Below are 20,674 nucleotides of genomic sequence, written 5' to 3'. Positions count from 1 at the left end.
AATTAATTTGTATTTCAATGAGGAAAATAAGTATTTGATCCCTCTTGCCAAACACACTCAATACTTAGTGGCAAAGCCTTTGTTTGCAAGCACAGCGGTGAGACGTTTGTTGTAGTTAACCACAAGTTTAGCACACACACCAGGGGGAATTTTGGCCCACTCTTCTTTGCAGATCCTCTCTAAATCATGATGGTTGGTGGGCTGTCGCTTGGCAACTCTGACCTTCAGCTCCCTCCATAGATTTTCGATCGGATTGAGGTCTGGCGACTGGCTGGGCCACTCCATGAGCTTAATGTGATTTTTCTTGAGCCAATCCTTTGCTGTATGTTTAGGGTCATTATCATGTTGGAAGACCCAACCACGGCCCATTTTCAGATCCCTGGCAGAGGGGAGGAGGTTGTCCCTCAGGATTGTGCGGTACATGGCTCCATCCATCTTCCCAGTGATGCGGTGAAGTAGCCCTGTACCCTTGGCAGAGAAACACCCCCAAAACATTATGCTTCCACCTCCATGCTTGACGGTGGGCACAGTGTTCTTGGGGTCATAGGCAGCATTTTTCTTCCTCCACACATGGCGGGTGGAGTTGAGGCCAAAAAGTTCAATTTTGGTCTCGTCTGACCACAAAACCTTCTCCCAATAACTTGGTTCATCTTTCAAATGATCATTGGCGCCTCCACATGTGCTCTCTTCAGCAGGGGTACCTTTCAGGCACTGCAGGATGTGAATCCATTGTTGCGCAAAGTGTTGCCAATTGTTTCCTTGCAAACTGTGGTCCCAGCTGCCTTCAGGTCATTTGCTAACTCCTGCCGAGTGGTTGCAGGACGATTTCTGACCGTTCTCAGCATCATTGCCACCCCACAAGGCGAAATCTTCTTTGGAGCACCGGGCCGAGGTCTGTTGATTGTCATGTTATACTCTTTAAACTTTCTGATAATTGCACCAATAGTTGTTACTTTCACATCCAACACCTTACTAATCTTTTTGTAGCCCATTCCAGCTTTGTGAAGGTCAACAATTCTGACTCTGAGGTCCTGTGACAGCTCTTTGGTTTTACCCATGTTGGAGACTTGAAATCTGTGTGATCTGTCTGATTCTGTGGACAGGTGTTTTTCACACAAGTGATTAGTGAGAACAGGTGGCTTCAGGTCAGGTAACAAGTTGATTGGGAGTGTCTAACTGGTCTGTAAAAGCCAGAACTGCTAATGAATACTAAGGGATCAAATACTTATTTCACTCCATGAAATACAAATCAATTAATATATATTCCTTAGATTTATTTTCTGGATTTTCTTTTTAATATTCTGTCTCTCCATGTAAGAATACATCTACCATTAAAAGTATAGAATGATCATGTCTTTATTAGTGGGCCAACGAAGAAAATCAGCAAGGGATCAAATACTTCTTGGACTCACTGTATATATATAGAGCTCTGACATTTAAAACGAGGCATTCATAACGTAAAGAGTGCTTAAATAGAAGCTTATTAAAAACACTGTTTACATCCTTTAACGCTATAGCTTCAGCTCTGAGCGCCGCCATCACTGTACTGATAATGACATAGACATATATATACATAGACTTCACATAGCGTAGACCTAGGAGTAATGGCAGCGCTTGAAGCTTCTTAGGTGTGCTATTCATTAAAGCTAAGTACTATTTATCATGTTTTACTACAACAAAAGTCCCTTTTACACCAGAGTTCTCCTTTAAGTGTATAGTTCTAAGTGATGTGAGAACCTGGGCTGGGCTGGACTTCAGCTTGTTTCCTCATGATCGCAGGTAATACTGAGTTACAGGGTGGAGATGCAGTGATGGAATGCCAAAACACATCCCAAGACATTAGATGGAACTCTGCAGGATGTTACAGGAGCTTCAGGCATCTCTTCCTCCCGTAAATACTCCAATCTCCCATGTGGAAAGTCAGGAAATTCCTCATAATAGGAATAAAAAACATTCTTCCTCAGTTTTCCAGCAGTTCCTTCAGTCTGAGTAAGTAAGTGCCGACAAGCTACAAGATAAAGGGAATCACCGCCTTCCTGGATTTGGGGTAATCTTCAAACTTCTCAAGATAGTACCTGCAGAGCAATGAAGAAAACAGGGGTGCATCAGTTTTAGTTAACCCTTGTGTGGTGTTCATATTTAATTCAGCAAAATTAAGCAATTTTACATTAAAATGCTTTACACATGCTTGCTTCACCTAAATTGCAAGCAATATAAACAGCTTACATGGTTAATATTCGCCCTTTACCTTTCTTATGTTACATTTCTTTTAAAAAGTGCTACTCTTTTTTTATTACAAGTAAAGAAATGATATTAAAGAATGAGTGAAATAAATTAATCAAATGAGAACAATGTTTTTATTAGCCTTGGCCAAACATACTGTATGAAATATAATGTTTTTTTTTTTAATTTTTTTTTTTTTTTTTGATGTTTTGATATATGTTTTTGTCACAAAAAATGAGCCAATGCCAATGAGTTTGAGTTAGAAAAAATATTTTTTTTGTATCATTTGATGAAAAATGAAAACGGGTCCCACAGACCCGAACACCACACAAGGGTTAAAGCATAAGAGAACCCAAATCAGTATTATGATAATTACATTAACATTTCAGAACACGCACAAGCACAAGTCATGTCACGATGCTCTATTCTATCTTACACCCTGTCAGCAGACCATTTTCATGCCTTGCTCCCACGCTGTTAAAATAGCATCAGAGTTTTGTAATAAATCTACACTGATGGTCTGGTGTGGTGGTCTGGAGGTGAGGTGTGTTTAGGTAAATTTCTGGCTTGTTTCTATATATTTTAGTGGTGGAAAACACAGGAGCTCCACTGACTGATTAAAAACCTGACAACAGTCAACAGTCAGTCATCACAGTCCATTCCTATAGGTGCTCCCAGTGCAAACCTGTCTTTTAACTCAAAAATAAACAAAAAAAAAAAAAAAACATTACTGTTCCATTAAATGAGCTGCTGTTATATCTTCACAGGGTGAAAGAGCAGCTCAGTATTAGTCTCTGCTGAGACGCACAAAGCAAAGCGCTACGCTGTTAAGATACAAAAGCGCCAAAGTCAGAGCTCACCCGACCCTTAAAGGGAATGACTACTGGGACACTGATTGGTTTATTTTACATAACGCTCAAAATTAACAACACCCATGATTAATTAATAGAATTAGTACATGCTTTTTTGCACATTTCAAGCCGTACATGGTGTACTTCTTATGCCCTCAAACTTTTAAACGGATCAATTTGACCTGTAACATAACAGGAGGGCTAAGAGTTCAGAAATCAATATTTGGTGGGATAACTCTGGATTTTAATCACAGTTTTCATGCATCTTGGCATCATGTTCTCCTCCACCAGTCTTACACACTGCTTTTGGATAACTTTATGCTAATCACTCCTGCTGCAAAAATGCAAGCAGTTCAGTTTGGTGGTTTGATGGTTTGTGATCATCCATCTTCCTCTTGATTATATTCCAGAGGTTTTCAATTTGGTAAAATCAAAGAAACTCATCATTTCTAAGTGCTCTCTTATTAATTTTTTAACCGAAAATACAGTTGGCTGTTGGCGGGGTGTAAGATAGCAACAAGCATCACGACACACTTTACGCAGAATGTAAGATACGATCCTGAATGTTCTAAAGATGTTAATGCAACCTTTAGTAAATGTTGTACTTTGGCTGTCCCACTGGTGTAATGCTGGTGTTACGGCTGTACCTGTGGTGGTCATATGCTCGTGGTCCTATAGAGCACACAGTGAAGAAAGCGAAGGCGAAGGCAGGCAGAGACCATGCGGCTACAGCATATCCACACCACTCCATAATCTCCCCGAAGAAATTAGCACCAGACACCAGCTCAAACATCCCCCCTGAGAACACACACACTGATTATTATACATTAAATTCAATAGCGTGCTGGTTAAAAACAGTCATTAATAGACTTGAAACTGTGAAGTTCATTTTGGATTAACCACCACATTTTTTGGAGATACTGTGGTACTTTTTTAGTTTACCAAGATATTTTGCAGGAAAACTTAAGACCATCTGTCCACCGACTGAAGCTCAACAGAGGATGGATGATGCAACAGGACAACGACCCAAAACATAGAAGTAAATCAACAACTGAACGACTTCAACAGAAAATAAACACAGCACCTTCTGGAGAGTCCTGACCTCCTGAACCCAATTAAGATATTGCGGCATCATGACCTCAAGAGAGCGATTCACACCAGATATCCCATAATATTATAGCTGAACTGAAACTGAAGTTTAGTGAAGAGAAATGATCCAGAATTCCTCCTGACCGTTCTGCAGGTCTGATCTGCAGCTACATGAAACGATTGGTTAAGTTTTTTTCTGCCAAAGAAGAATCAACTAGTTATTAAATCCAAAGCTTCACATACTTTTCCCCTCACTGTGAATGTTAACATGCAGTGTTCAATAAAACCATGCAAACACATAATGTTTTGTGTGGTTTTAGTCTAAGCAGACTGTGTTTGTCTATTGTTGTGACTTGAATGAAGATTTATGCAGAAATCCATATTGTTGTGACTTGAATGAAGATTTATGCAGAAATCCAAGTTATCCCAAAGGGTTCAGATACTTTTTCTTGCAGCTGTATATCAGTTAAATATGTCATAAAGCAGACAAACACAGTGATATTTGAGAAGTGAAATGAAGCTTATATGATTTACAGAAAGTGTGCAATAATTCTTTAAACAAAATTGTGGAAATTACAGCATTTTAGCCATACTGCTTGTTAAAAAAATGCATTATTGCTTTCAGTTAGCAGCTGTGCTGAACTCATCAAGAGTTAATTACTTGAATTTCTTGCCTCTTAATAAAGTGTTTGAGAGCATCAGTTAAAGTAAAGTAGTGAAGAGGTAGAGTGACAGGTATACAGTGAATAGTGAATATTCGAGTAATGCTCTAATCCAGGTTATGAGAAGCAACAACTACTCAACTAAATAAATAAAAAGATATTTTAAGAAAAAATCAAGATCAGTCAACCAGAAAAAGTAGAATTTTTAAGAACTTTGAAAGTATCCTCAAATGATGTCACCATAAACACCATCAAAAACGTTACAATGATGAAACTGGCTTCATTCAAAACCTTGAATGTGGATAAATATTGTTTTAATGTCAGAATTTCAACATTTATGCAACATTCCTTGCTATCAGGGTACTCTGTGTAGGACTGATTTAATGAGACACGATTACTGTAGATAATAAAGTGTATAATACTAATGCTGTTACTGCTGCTGATGTTCAGGGCTTCGTTACCTTTGGGGATTTTGTAGGTGATCTCTCCAGGCTTCCTCAGGTTGCGCAGTATATGGTCACTGTGGATGTTGATGGCCATTCCTGAGAAGAACAGGAACAGACCTGCAGACAGACAGATATACTGATGTATAAATGATAAGTCTATACCACTCACTGCACAGTCTAGTAGGGGTGGGACACAATATTAATATTGAGGCATAAAGTATCATTTTAATTTGCAATCAATCATCAATCAATTAACCTTTAATTTCACTAAGTAATACATTGAGGGTAACCCTCAACCCTTATTTTTCTTAATGCAGCCGAGCATTTACAACTTAAGGAGACTGAAAAATCAATTTAAACTAAAATCAAGTATTTAATTAGCTGAGCTAAAATTAGCAACTTAATAAACAAAACAATACAAAAATTAAATATTAAAAGCATTAACAAACAAGCAAACAACATAAGATTTAATAAAGAAGAAATAAAATAATTTAGTATAAAACAGTAAAAATTAAATAAAGAGGTAAATAATTAAAACAATAATATATAAACACAAATAGAAAAAGATAAAAATTACAAAATTACAAAGATGGTAAAACAGAAGATAGAATAAACAAAAGGACAAAATAAATTAAATTAAAAGGTAAACGACCAAAAGTAGAACAGTGAATAAAATAAATAAAAGGATGAAATTAATAAAATAAATGAAAAACTTAAAGGTAAAACAGAAAATTAAAATAAATAAAAAGGCAAAATAAATAATGTGGTGTGATTTAAAGCGGGTTCATGATCAGAAACCTGAATCAAACCTGACTGAACTGGAGAAGTTTTGTAAAGAAGAATGATCCAAAATACCTTCAACCAGAAAACTCATTCAACCAGACTCTCACTGGAAGCTATAGCAAGAGTTTAGAGGCTGTTATTTCTGCAAAAGGAGGATTTTCTGTAAATCCTATTAACTTAATTTCGCTTCTCAAATATCACTGTGTTCATCTGCTATATGATATACAGTATTTAACTGAAATTTCTGCAAACGAACAACCGATAATTTGTAAAGGAAAATCACGAAAATGATCAGAAGTGCCCAAAACTTTTTTTCACACCACTGTAGCTGTAGTGAACAAGCTTACCCAAAATAAATCGTACATCTGTGTACCAGGCAGCTTCATACCGCGCACAGTGCAGCATGTAATGTCCCTGGAGGAATCCATTCACAGAGCAGAAGACCACGGCCGACACCACGATGTAGAGAGGACAGGGACGTCCTTTGGTCAGCAGAGCGTAGATAAACGTCCTGGAGAAAAGAGAGAAAAGAGAGGAGAAAATGCAGAAATTTGAATAGAAAAACTTAAATAAACTTGTAGGGCTTTCACTATTGATCAGAGAATTACCCTACCCTAGTCCTACCCCTCTGTTTTGCGCACTGTGCTCTCCTAAAAGTAGGGTGTCCTGATACTTGTTAGGCTGGAGGGGTGGGTTATGGACGTTTTAGGGCTACATGCCCCTTTAAATGGAGATTTTTCAGAGGAACACTCCAAACAGAGGGCTATTAGAATCACTGGCAAGATGGTTCAGGACAAGCGAAACCAAAGAAACCCACAAATATTGTATTTTACTTGTTAAAAATGACGATAACCTCTATTTTCTCTCATAAAAAAAGTATAGTTACAGCTTATTTTAATAAGCAAACTCAAGTATATACTGTGTAGTAAGTATACTAGGATCATTGTACTTTTATTAGACTTGTAAATGTACTGTTTCAATATATATTGGGACTTAATTGGCCCAATTTATCATGTCTGGTGCTGAAAGCACGTCTGTGTCTCCCACATCCAGCTCTATCTGCGATTCTCACAGTAACAACTACAATACCCAGAACGCACCACTCCATGACACAACACACACTCCCGATCACATGACACGTCACATTACGCCACCAGGAAGTCCCGAGTACTGATTACTCAGTGTATTTAAGGACCATGCTCACGCTCACACCTCGCCGAGTATCTGTTTGGTAAATCCTACAATACAAAGCGTTTCTCTTGCCCTTGCTATTCTCCGTGTATGATCTTGTTTTTGTTTTCTACCGACTTTGATTTTTGCCTGCTCCCTTGTGTTGGATTACCGTGTATGACCTGGACTGTTTATTGTACTCTGGATTTTTGCCTACCCTGTGATACTGCCTACCCGTGTATGAACTCTGGACTGTCCTCCGGTTATGGTATGGTTTCTCTACACTGTGCATTTTTGGTACTGACCCTGTTTCTGTTGACTACCCCTGTCTACTCTATAACTTTAATAAAAGTTATTTTATTGTATCTGCACCAGTCTCATTCCTGTCTGGCCCTGACAAGATACTCGGCCATAATGACAGAGACTGCGGATACAGAGTCTATTAAGTCTGGTTTGGCTAACCAGGGTCGGCTTTTAGGTCAGCACCAGCAAACGCTCGCTGGTGTGACCCAAGCTGTTGACGAGCTAGCACGCCACCAGGTTAACCAACAGCAGCAGCTAGCCGAGATTATGAGTCATCTCCGGGGTTTATCCACCCAGAACCCTAGCCCAGTGGTTAGTCCTGTAGCCAGCCCTAACGAAACCACTACTCCCTTTTTCGATGTGTGTAAACCCGAAGTCTATGACGGTAACACTGAGAAGTGTAATGGGTTTCTGCTCCAGTGCTCCGTGTTTTTTAGCAACTCACCTCCTGCTTCTGATAAAGCTAAAATCGGGTTTATAATTTCTCGGTTGTCTGGCAAGGCTTTGGACTGGGCTACAGCTATTTGGGAGAACATTTCTGAATCCAGCTACGACACTTTTTTGTCTATTTTTCGCAGCGTTTTTGATCATACACGCTATGGGCAATCTAGTGGAGAGCTTCTGATTACCTTGAAGCAAGGTAAACTATCTGTGGCAGCCTTTGCTCTGGAGTTCCGTACGTTAGCCGCTAGCAGCGGTTGGAACGATCCTGCTCTCATCTCCATGTTTCGACACGGACTTAACCCCGAGATTCAAAGAGAACTTGCATGCAAGGACGACTCACTCACCCTGGATCAGCTGATCGCTCTGTCTATCCGTCTGGATCAGCTCCTTTCCCGTAAGCCCAAAGCAGTTAGCCACACTCCTGCGGTTCGCCCTGCACTACTCCAGTCCGGGAATCCAGTTCCGGAATTTGCGCCTGCACCCATCTCTGAACCCATGGATATCACACGATCCAGACTATCCGTCGCTGAGAGGCAGCGTCGCATGCGTCTTCACCTGTGCCTCTATTGTGGTGGTTCAGGTCATCTGAGGGCTAACTGTGAACTCCGGCCCAATTCTGCTCAAGAGTCTGCTCTGGGACAGCGCGTGGAGAGCACTCCACGCGCTAACGTGGTATGTACCCCTGTTTCTGAACTTAAAGAAAAATGTTTCATGTTGCCTGTTATTATTACCACTCCAACGGATGTGTTTTGTGTCTCAGCGCTTGTAGATTCTGGGTCGGAGGGGAACTTTATCAGCCTGGACCTGGTGGAGGAGCACGCCATACCCACGAAAGTTCTCCCCAAGTCGATCTCCATCCATGCCATCGATGGAAAGACTGTACGCTCCAAACCTGTGACCCTGCAGACTCTTCCTCTCACCCTTCAAGCCAGCGCACTACATGTGGAACAGCTCCCTCTCTATGTGCTCCCACGCACAGAACATCCACTGGTTTTGGGAGCGCCATGGTTAAAGACACACGACCCCGTCATTTCATGGAGCCTGGGAGACATCACTGCCTGGTCTCCTTTCTGCCGTGAGAACTGTTTATCTTTAAATTCACTCTCTTTGCAATCTACCTCTGTTGAAAGCCCTAATTCTGTAGATACCCCTGCTATTCCCTCTGAGTACTATGATTTTTCTGATGTGTTTAGTAAAGCTAAAGCTACCGAGTTACCTCCGCATCGCCCCTATGATTGCTCTATTGATTTAATAGAGGGTTCTGTACTGCCCAAAGCTCGTGTGTACCCATTGTCTCGTGATGAGGAGAAGGCTATGGAAGAGTATGTTAGTGAAGCTCTTGCGCAAGGTTTCATTCGCCCATCCAAATCCCCTGTTGGTTCCGGTTTCTTCTTCGTAAAGAAGAAGGATGGGGGTTTGAGACCCTGCATAGATTACAGAGGCTTAAACGACATTACCAAAAAGTTCGCTTACCCGCTCCCGTTAATCCCAGCAGCACTAGAACAGTTACGTAATGCCGTGTACTTCACCAAACTCGATCTCCGTAGTGCTTATAACCTCATTCGCATCAGGGAGGGTGACGAATGGAAAACAGCGTTTTCCACCACCAACGGCCACTATGAATACCTGGTCATGAGTTACGGTCTTGCTAACGCCCCAGCCATATTCCAGTCCTTTATGAACGACATATTTCGTGACCTAATTAATCACTCTGTTGTCCTTTTTATAGACGACATCCTTATCTATTCCCCAGATCTCCCCACACACATACAGCATGTCCGCCAAGTTCTCCAACGCCTGAGAGAACATAGCCTGTTTGCCAAAGCCGAGAAATGTGAGTTCCACACGCAAAGGGTCACATTTCTCGGCTATGTTATCAGTTCCTCCGGTGTCCTTATGGACGATGAGAAAGTGACTGCCGTTACTAATTGGCCTGTGCCCCAGACCATTAAAGAACTCCAGCGATTCCTTGGCTTCGCTAATTTTTATAGGCGGTTCATCCGTAACTTTAGCTCCATTGCTGCGCCCCTTACTGCCCTCACTAAAGGGGCTGCTAAAATCCTGAAGTGGTCAACCGAAGCGGATCGCGCTTTCTGTGAGCTGAAAGCTGCGTTCATTTCAGCCCCTGTACTTAGGCACCCTAATCCCGAGTTTCCCTTCGTAGTGGAAGTGGACGCTTCCGAATCGGGTGTTGGCGCGGTTCTCTCTCAGCGTAGTGGGTCGCCACCCAAATTGTTTCCTGTAGCCTTCTTCTCACGCAAGCTTTCCCCTGCGGAGCGTAACTATGGGATAGGGGATACTTCTTGCTGTGAAATTAGCTCTAGAAGAATGGCGTCACTGGCTGGAGGGGTCCGTTCATCCGTTTACTGTGTATACTGATCACAAGAATTTGGAATACCTCCGCACGGCTAAACGACTTAATCCGAGACAAGCACGTTGGTCTCTTTTTTTCTCTCGATTTAACTTCTCGATCTCGTTCCGTCCGGGAAACCGTAATACTAAAGCTGATGCGCTGTCCAGGGTTTACAGCACTGTGGACAGCGCATCCCAGCCCCAGGAGTTAGGGAGTTAGACGATCAGATTCGCCAAAGTAACGCTAATCAGCCCGATTCTGAGGACTGTCCTCAGGGTAAAACGTTCGTACCCGTCCAGTTTCGAGACAGGCTCATCACCTGGGCTCATTCCGCTTTAACCTCTGGTCATCCTGGTGTCACACGCACGTTACAATTACTCTCTGCCTAAAACCCTTCCAGCCGGTAAGCTACTACCTCTCCCTGTACCTGAGAGACCTTGGTCGCATATTGCTGTTGATTTTGTTACTGATCTGCCTGTATCTGAGGGTTATACTACAGTTCTCACTGTTGTTGATCGTTTCTCTAGAGGGGTTAAATTTATTCCATTCCCAGCTCTGCCTACTGCCTTCCAAACTGCTCAAGCTATTTATATGCATGTATTTAGACACTTTGGTATCCCCGAAGATATTCTGTCTGACCGTGGTCCTCAATTTACCTCTCGTGTGTGGAAGGCATTTTTTGAACATCTCGGTGTACATGTCAGTCTCACTTCTGGGTTCCACCCTACATGTAATGGTCAATGTGAGAGGGTTAATCAGGAACTCGGGAAATTCCTCCGCACATACTGCTTCAAACATCCCACTGATTGGTCACAATACCTCGTTTGGGCTGAAATTGCACAAAACTCCCTAGTTAACACTACCTCTGGCCTCACCCCCTTTCAGTGTGTTCTGGGTTTTCAGCCTCCTCTAGCTCCTTGGACAGCGGTGTCCACTGATGTGCCGGCTGTGGATGAATGGATGAAGCGCAGTGAGCAGGTGTGGGAAGACACGCATCGTAAAGTCTCTGAGGTACTGCGCGTGTACAAGGAGCGTGCTGACAAGCACCGTGGTGACAGCCCAGACTACCAACCAGGAGATCGGGTGTGGCTTTCTACCCGGGACTTTAGGTTTGAGGGTAGTTGTAGAAAACTCCTGCCTAAGTTTATTGGTCCTCTTAAGATTTTGTCACGTATTAATGAAGTTACTTACAAGGTGGAGTTACCCCCTCAGTATCGTATTAATAATTCTTTTCATGTATCTCTCCTCAAGCCTATGGTCCCGGGTACACTCGCTGACGCTGCACCGACTGATGTTCCACCCGCGGCTGTGGAGGGGGAGGGGTCGTCCACGTATGCTGTCCGGGAGGTGCTGGATTCACGCAGACGTGGGGGTGTACTCCAATACCTTTTTTTTTTTTTTTTTTTATAATTTTATTTCTAATTTTTTCCCATTATCTCCCCAATTTACACGGCCAATTACCCAACCCATTCATTAGGACTCCCCCTATCACTAGTGATACCTCAACACACCAGGAGGGTGAAGACTAGCACATGCTTCCTCCGATACATGTGAAGTCAGCCACCGCTTCTTTTCGAGCTGCTGCTGATGCAGCATTACCGAGCAGCCAGCGCGCTTGGAGGAAAGCGCAGCGGCTCGGCTCCAGTACATCAGCTCACAGACGCCCTGTGCTGCAGACATCCCCGTAGGAGTGATGTGGGGAGAGAGCGCCATCTACCCACCCAGAGGGAGCAGGGCCAATTTTGCTCCCTCTGACGCCGGCAGCTTGATGGCAAAGCTGCATGAGCTGGGGTTCGAACCGGCGACCTCCTGCTCATAGTGGCAGCGCTTTAGACCGCTGGACCACTCGGCGCCCTGTACTCCAATACCTTATCGATTGGGAGGGGTATGGTCCGGAGGAGCGTTGTTGGGTGGCTGCCAAAGACGTGCTGGACCCTGCCTTGCTCGTGGAGTTTCATGCTCGTTTTCCTGGTAAGCCTGCTCCTAGGCCCCGTGGACGTCCCAAGCGTCCTCCGACCTCCTCTGCTCCAACTCGTCGGGTTTCTCGCTCTGGTGAGCCCCGTCTGTCTGGCACCTCCGCTCCGACACCTGCACCTCCCGCCGGTACTCCCTGTCCGCCGGGTGGTCGTCGCCGGGGTCGGCCCCGTTCTGCCTCCGCTCCGGTCCCTCAGGGGGAGGGTACTGTCATGTCTGGTGCTGAAAGCACGTCTGTGTCTCCCACATCCAGCTCTATCTGCGATTCTCACAGTAACAACTACAATACCCAGAACGCACCACTCCATGACACAACACACACTCCCGATCACATGACGCGTCACATTACGCCACCAGGAAGTCCCGAGTACTGATTACTCAGTGTATTTAAGGACCATGCTCACGCTCACACCTCGCCGAGTATCTGTTTCGTAAATCCTACAATACAAAGCGTTTCTCTTGCCCTTGCTATTCTCCGTGTATGATCTTGTTTTTGTTTTCTACCGACTTTGACTTTTGCCTGCTCCCTTGTGTTGGATTACCGTGTATGACCTGGACTGTTTATTGTACTCTGGATTTTTGCCTACCCTGTGATACTGCCTACCCGTGTATGAACTCTGGACTGTCCTCCGGTTATGGTATGGTTTCTCTACACTGTGCATTTTTGGTACTGACCCTGTTTCTGTTGACTACCCCTGTCTACTCTATAACTTTAATAAAAGTTATTTTATTGTATCTGCACCAGTCTCATTCCTGTCTGGCCCTGACACAATTTAATTAATATGAGCAAATAATATTGAACTGTAATGTATTTTAAGTCTTTTACGTGAACTATGATGAAGTATAATCATATATAACTATAAGAATAATTATGTTTAATATGTCACTGACGAAAAAAAAAAAGTAAACCAAAAGCATACTTGCTTAATTTTAGGTTAAAAGAAGCATACTAAGAGCACACTTGAATAAACATCTCATTTGTAAGTGTAATGATTAATGTTTAATGTGTTCAAATTTAATGTGTTTTCTTCATAGCGAGCATAAAAAATATTGCTAGTTGTGGTGGTGTGAGGACAAGTGGTCAGGAGGTTACCGGAGAGAGGTGATGCAGAGACGTAAAAACAGTGGAACCAGGTAAGTATCCTTTTTAAAGTGTTTCTTGTGACGAACGAAGCACCCAAAACCAAAAACAAAAATGAAACAAAACGAAATATACAATATATACACACTATTTACACACTGTTCACTGGTAGGAGTTAAAGGTGGATTGGCAGCTACCACCAAAATGCTAAATAAACAGCTCAATAGTGTACTCGCCTGCCCTTAAATACTTTTAGCCCTCCCCCGGCTAAACCAACAAGCAATTAACTAGTGGGCAGGTGGGTAAGACAACTATACATGATAGTTATTATACAGTATTAACATATTTACAGATAATAAGACATGCATGTAAACAATCGGACGTCCAGGTAAATATTGATAATAATTTTACAAAGTTAATGCATTATTTCCTATGTTTTCTATTTCACAGGTACCCCCAGGCTCCCCTGGCCCAGAACACCCCTTGATTTCTACCCAGACCATAAGGACCCGGGTGGCTCGCGTGCCGCCATTTCTACAGGAGTCTGTGTAGATAAAAAGTCTCTTGGGTAGGTGGTGATGTGCTCAGGGGCCTGACATCATCACACTAGTCTTTTAGACACATACAAATTTGAGTGACATCACACTCTTAACTCTTAAGTTTAATATGATGTTGGCCCACCCTTTGCAGCTGTAATAACTTCAACTTTTCTGGAAAGGCTTTCCACAAGGTTTAGGAGTGTGTTTATGGGAATATTTGAACTAACATTAATTGATGTTGGTCGAGAAGGCGTCAGCTTTAATTAATCTCATAGAGGTTCTAACAGGTTGAGGTCAGGACTGCTTTGTTCACTGGTGTGCAGTATCCATGTTGGAACAGCAAGGGGCCGTCCCAAAACTGTTCCTGCAAAGTTGAAAGCATGAAGTTGTCCCAAATCTCTTGGTATGCTGAAGCATTAGAAGTTCCTTTCACTAGAAAACAATCCCACACCATAATCGTAATAATTATCCCCCCTCTACCAAACTTTACACTTGGTGCGATGAAATGAAACAAGTCAAACTCAGTCTTGTAAAGTCCAGCTTCATCCATACTTTACACCACCCCATTCGGTGCTTTACATTGCACTTGGTGATGTAAGGTATGGATGGAGATGCTCAGCCATGGAAACTCTCTATTCCATTAACACAGGGGTGTCCAAACTTTTTTTGTTGGGGGCCAGAAGGAGAAATATATTTGAAGTCACGGGCCACAGACTCTGTAATAAAACAAATAATGAAATATAGCACTTTAAATAATACATTTTCCTAATTATTTTCATTTACACACCATTTTACTTGACTTACTATCTTTATCTTGGACAGTGTTGTGTAAACTAAGATTTTTCAAATTGATGTTTAATTTCATGATGTCTCTTAATATTAAACTCCTTAATTACGGCAACTTTTAGACTCATTTGCCCTTTTTCTGCGCTAAACTGAGCACTCTCTCTGCTTTTAGACTCTTTGGCCTGTTTTTCTGCGCTAGAAATGCACACTCTCTCTGCTTTTAGACTCTTTGGCCTGTTTTTCTGCGCTAGAAATGCGGACCCTTTCCACTTTTAGACTCTTTTGCCGTTTTTTTGCGCTAGAAATGCGCACTCTCTCCGCTTTTAGACTCTTTGGCCCGTTTTTCTGTGCTAGAAATGCGCACTCTCTCTGCTTTTAGACTCTTTGGCCCGTTTTTCTGCGCTAGAAATGCGCACTCTCTTCGCTTTTAGACTCTTTGGCCCGTTTCTGACACCTAGCGTTCAAACTTTGAATCTTACATTATAAAAACCTGCTTAACAGCGGGCCAACTTTCATTCTATTTCTAAAATACCTCGCGGGCCGCTCCAAAAAAGGAAACGGGCCGCAAATGGCCCGCGGGCCGTAGTTTGGACACCCCTGCATTAAGCTCTCTAAACTCTACTTTTCTTGAGCTAATCTGAAGCTACATGAAGTTTAAAGTGTGTAATGATTAACTCTGCTGCACTCTATGTTCAAGCTAATTTCTAACAGGGCAAGCTTTAAGAAACTAGCATTTTTATCATGTTTTCTGTTGAGGACGTACAAAGAGAAAGCCTGAACTGAACTGTACTGATATACAGTAATCCCAGTTTCCCCATTTCCCCCTGTTGTGCCTTTCCACTGTTATTACTGGCACTGTGCCCTTCCTTCTCTCATGTTTTGCCTCCAAATGAAGGGCGTTCCTGGAAAGTGAAAGACATTCCTGTGTAACATGCTGAGATGTGCTTAACCGCCCTTTAATGAATGAGATTCCACATTATATGGACAAAAGTATTGGGATGCTTTTTTTCTATTTGTTTTTTATTGTCTTCTAAAATCATTCCAGGGAACATAGTTCTTTCTCTACTAAACAGCTCAGTTCTGTGCTTTATATAGGCTTTATATCCCTCTGTAGCCCACATCTGGCCTGAAACTCATATATTATAAATGTATAACACACAGAATGATCTATTTTAAGCGTTTATTTCTTTTATTGATGATGTTTATGGCTTACAGTCAATGAAAACCCAGAAATCTGTGTCTTCGCAAAATAGAATATTATATAAGACCAATTGGTACTTTTGGCAGTGTGCCAAATCCTGCTGGAAAATGAAATCCGCATATTTAGTCTTGATAATCAAACACAGTGGATCAACACCAGCAGATGACATGTCTCTCCAAACCATCACTGATTGGTGGAAACTTCACTGTAGACCTCGAGCAGTTTGGACTGTGTGTCTCTCCACTCTTCCTCCAGACTCTGATCCCTTGATTTACAAATGAAATGTAAAATTTACTGATGATCAGTGATGGTTTGGAGAGACATGCTAATCATCTGCTGGTGTTGATCCACTGTGTTTTATTATCAAGTCTAAAGTCAGTGCAGTTTTGTTTTCCCACAAAATCTTACAGCACTTCATGCTTCTGTTGACAACTTTTATGAAGATGCTGAAAGATTTCATTTTCCTGCAGGACTTGGAACACTGCCCACACTTCCAAAAGTACCAATTAGTCTTATATATAATATTCTCATTTTCTAAGATACTGATTTTTGGGTTTTAAATTGGCTGTAAGCTTCATAATCATCAACAATAAAAGAAATAAACGCTTAAAATAGATCACTCTGTGTTTAATACATCTATATAATATATGAGTTCCACAATTTTAACTTAATTACTGAAATAAAGTAACTTTTCAATGATATACTTATAAATTAACTTAATTCAATAGCTACTGTATATGCATTCATTTAATACACTTGTAGACTTTTCTTTTAGCAGGTATATATGAAGTTTTCTGCTTATTGCTTGGGGGGAACAGCTCAGTTTCGTAATGCAAAATGTTCTGCAATTCAAAGTAGCAGGGTTACATAAGGTTACCACACAGCAGAAGTTGCTCCCTGGGTTAATGAGAAAGTGAGAAATCTAACTGAAGAATGAGCACAGCCATAACGGTCAGCCCGCACTGTTACACTCTCTTTTATCTCACCAGCTTAATGTTGTATGTATGAGCAGATAAAGACTGATAAAGAGTTTGCTGATCTGATTTCTCTATGTTCGCAGTAGCTCTTGTATCAGCACTATTGGCAGCACTGTTGAAGCTCAGTTAACCAGCAAAGGCTGTTTTAGCCAGAAAAAACAGACCAGACCACTCTGATTTTAGAATAAATATACAGTATGTTCTCTCCCCACTCAGAAACACTGTTTACCGCTTTCAGTTTAAAAGAAATAATCTTAAGAACTGCTGCTTTAAATTACTGAATAACCAAGAAATTACTAAATGGCTTGCATTAAAATATTTTTCAGCCCTAATTTCCGCTTAAGAATAATTTGGATTATTCATTGTGAGTGTAGGCCTGCCTCCACTTGAAATCAGAGTGCTGCGATGATAAATGTTAGCACAGACATATGAGAAAAAATAGGTTCAAGTGAGGGACACGCCGAATACTAGCCCGTCGAAGGCATTCACACAGATATGTCACTAACAGCACTTCTGTTTCTGAACCGAAAACATTTACACTGCTACAATGTCCAAAATATATTAAAATTGAGACTTATAGGCTTATATTATGCAATAAAATCTGCCAATAGGATAAGCAAATTGTTCTTAGTAAGATTTCTTAAAATAAGCAAAAAATAATCATTTGGACACAAGAATCAGAATAACTTGACTGCTGATTTTTTGTGTTACTGTTTTGTTAGTTTTAATGGCACTCACTGTCAGTGTGTAGTCATTCCCCCAGTCTACTTTATAAAGATAATATATTATGATTAAGTAACTGGCCTTCATGTTGTAGGCTATAAAAGCAATCATCATTTTCTGAGCTGCTAATTCGGTGCTGGCTTTTAGTGGGTTTAAATTAGTTAAAATAAGGTGAAAACTGTAACTGAGACTGAATAAGGTCATTGTTTCTAAAATAAGCAAAATAATCTTACAATTACAAAGCTTGGTAAGATAAAAATACTCATCAGGAAAAAATATATACATTTGTATACATATTTGCCTTGAAATGAGATAATTTCACTTGTTAGGATTATTTTTTTTTATAGTTAGTTGCCACAAATTAACAATTCTAATATTAAGGCAATAAATCTTAATACTTATCCAATATTGAGTATATATTTTTTTATTTATTCTAATTCCTGTGTACAAACTTAAGACAAAAAAATCACTAATTTGATTGAATTAAGTCTTACTTCACTACTCATTTTGAGACTTTGAGATTTTTTGCAGTTCAAATATTCTGTGCAACCCTGACTTAAAATCCTAAGAACTAGTGCGATTAAATCTAACTATCCGCAATTAATCTCAATTAATCTCGATTAATCGCACGCGATTAATCTACTAACACCAAAAATCATGTTTTACCATCATTCTGAACGTTTTATCAGATGTTACAGAGCTGTTGTACCGTTGGAAGTAGTGCAGGATGAAGGTCCAGAGCAGGATGTATCTCCCCAGGTCAGTGGAGCTTTCCGTGGTCAGCATCAGCAGCACAGGCACCAGGAACGAGGGCAGCTCCTGGATCAGCCAGGCGGCCTTGGCTGGAACCATCACCCCGGGGTGCTGGAGATCCACGTAGCGCCCGTACGGGGTGTGATTGTTCACCTGGTGGAGGAGGTATAGAAACCCCCCGATGATGAAGCCCCAGCTGAGGTTATGGATGGTGCTGTCGTGGCAGAGCATGGTGTGTTAGATCAGGGCTGGAGCAGAGTCCTGCCAACTTCTGCTTCTTTCTATACCTCCCTTGTTTTCTCTCTCTCTCTCTCTTGTTGTGTCACTTGCTCACTTGCTCTGGCTCCTCCCTCTCTGTAATCTAAGCCATGCACACAATGCTGTCCAACAAGCCCTACAAAAGAGGCCCAGAACTGAATATAAAGAACTGTCCAGCCAATAGCACCCCAATAATAATCATAATAATAATAATAATAATAATAATAATAATAATAATAATAAGATATAATAAGAGAGCACTTAAACTGTATGCGTTTCTTTGATTTTACTAGATTAAAAACCTCTGGAACATAATTAAGAGGAAGATTAACGATTGCAAGCCATCAAACCAAGCTGAACTGCTTGAATTTTTGCACCAGAAGTGAGTAGCATAAAGTTATCCAAAAGCAGTGTGTAAGACTGGTGGAGAGAGGAGAACATGATGCCAAAATGCATGAAAAAAAATATGTATATGAACTTGTTTAAGTTCTTTAATTTCAGCCATTTCTCATTTTCTGCAAATAAATGCCCTAAATGACTAAAATATTTTAATTTGGATTTTAGAAGAAATGTTGTCTGTAGTTTATAGAATATAAAAACAATGTTCATTTTACTCAAATATAAACCTATAAATAGCAAAATTAGAGAAACTGATTCAGAAACTGAAGTGCTCTCTTAATTTTTCCAGAGCTGTATATAATATATAAATATATATACTTATATATGAGTCTGTAAAAGTGGAAGGCTATCCTTTTGTGTATATATACACACATACATATATAATTAATGGGGCAGATCCAGTTATACCAGCTGGTTGCCATGCAGCAGACTGGCCCAGACACATGAGATGTGGGCGTGGCCTTTGTGCAGAAAAGCAGGAAGGCTGGTAGATGACCAACGATAAAGTCGGGTGCATTCCTCGGGTGCATTCCTGCATTTCCTGAGTACTCTGATCACTGTGTTTACTGAACTGTGCAACTCAACAGAAAGGCCTTTATTAACATTCGCAGAAGTGTCAAAAAATCACGGGAAGGTCTATGTATTCAATATATGTATATCAAGGCACAGACTAGTATATAAACCTCCTCTTTTTGAACAGTATGACAGAGTAGCATCACAGCGCTAACGCTCGGAGGAAAGCGCAGCGACTCGGTTCTGATACATCAGCTCACAGAAGCAGCCTTGTGCTGATCCACATCACCCTAGGAGTGATGAGGGGAAAGAGCACCATCTACTGTACCCACCCAGAGAGAGCAAGGCCAACTGTGCTCTCTCAGGGCTCCGGCAGCTGATGGCAAGCTGCATGAAACACCGATCTCCCAAACACACTCGTGCCCTTTTGAGGTGTTATCCTGTGAGTGAGATTGAGTGAACACTGGCCAACATGCTCATGGCAAGATGATTTGAACTATGGGAGTGGGAGTGTGGTGTAATAGTGGGTGCTAGATGGTTATGTCACAGAAATATATTAAGTTATCAATGAACTTTCAAGACACTGACACCGACACCGAAGCGGCAGCCAATCGCATGCAGCATACTCTCAACCGGAAGTGACTGTCCTCCTGGAGGACTGCATCAGACACACCTACTTATACACACACTGTAAACCTCCTACAATTAGTTTGAACTCAAATAAATGCAGTCTGTTTTGTGTAAAACTGCACATTCCCACATATTACTTTTACAATTACTCTGATTGGTTAAACATTTAAGGCCACATGTACAGTACATTCAAATGGGCTGTTTGAGTTACTCTGTGTCCCCAACCCTCCTGAAAATTATACTTAAAGTATACTTAAGAGCCTTAAAAGTATGTTCAAATTAAGTAAAGAATACTAAAAGTGCATTTTCCATTTAATATACTTTATGAAAAAAAAAAAAATACACAGTAAATATACTTTCTTTGTATTTCCATAAAATTTATTTTTAAGCAATATGCTTTAAATGGTACATTGTGTTATATATATATATATATATATATATATATATATATATATATATATATATATAGTGGCATTAAATAAGCATTAAGGTATACATAATATGTGCATCAATACA

General features: G+C 41.0%; 1 protein-coding gene across 1 annotated transcript; it reads right to left on the bottom strand.

Moving 5' to 3' along the window:
• Nucleotides 1-279: 279 nt before the first annotated feature.
• srd5a2a (steroid-5-alpha-reductase, alpha polypeptide 2a) lies at nucleotides 280-18,670 on the bottom strand. The gene is made up of 5 exons (XM_022674538.2): nucleotides 18,315-18,670; nucleotides 6,402-6,565; nucleotides 5,287-5,388; nucleotides 3,722-3,872; nucleotides 280-2,075 (listed from the first exon to the last, which is right to left on the bottom strand). Exons 1-5 carry the CDS (start codon nucleotides 18,587-18,589, stop codon nucleotides 2,009-2,011), a joined length of 759 nt encoding a protein of 252 aa, XP_022530259.2. The 5' UTR covers nucleotides 18,590-18,670; the 3' UTR covers nucleotides 280-2,008.
• Between the last annotated feature and the right edge of the window lie 2,004 nt (nucleotides 18,671-20,674).

The sequence above is a fragment of the Astyanax mexicanus genome, chromosome 21 (genome assembly GCF_023375975.1).
Source record: "Astyanax mexicanus isolate ESR-SI-001 chromosome 21, AstMex3_surface, whole genome shotgun sequence".
Lineage (NCBI taxonomy): Eukaryota > Metazoa > Chordata > Actinopteri > Characiformes > Acestrorhamphidae > Astyanax > Astyanax mexicanus.
Note: the sequence above shows the minus strand (reverse complement) of the source record. Positions and strands in the feature narration are given on the sequence as shown.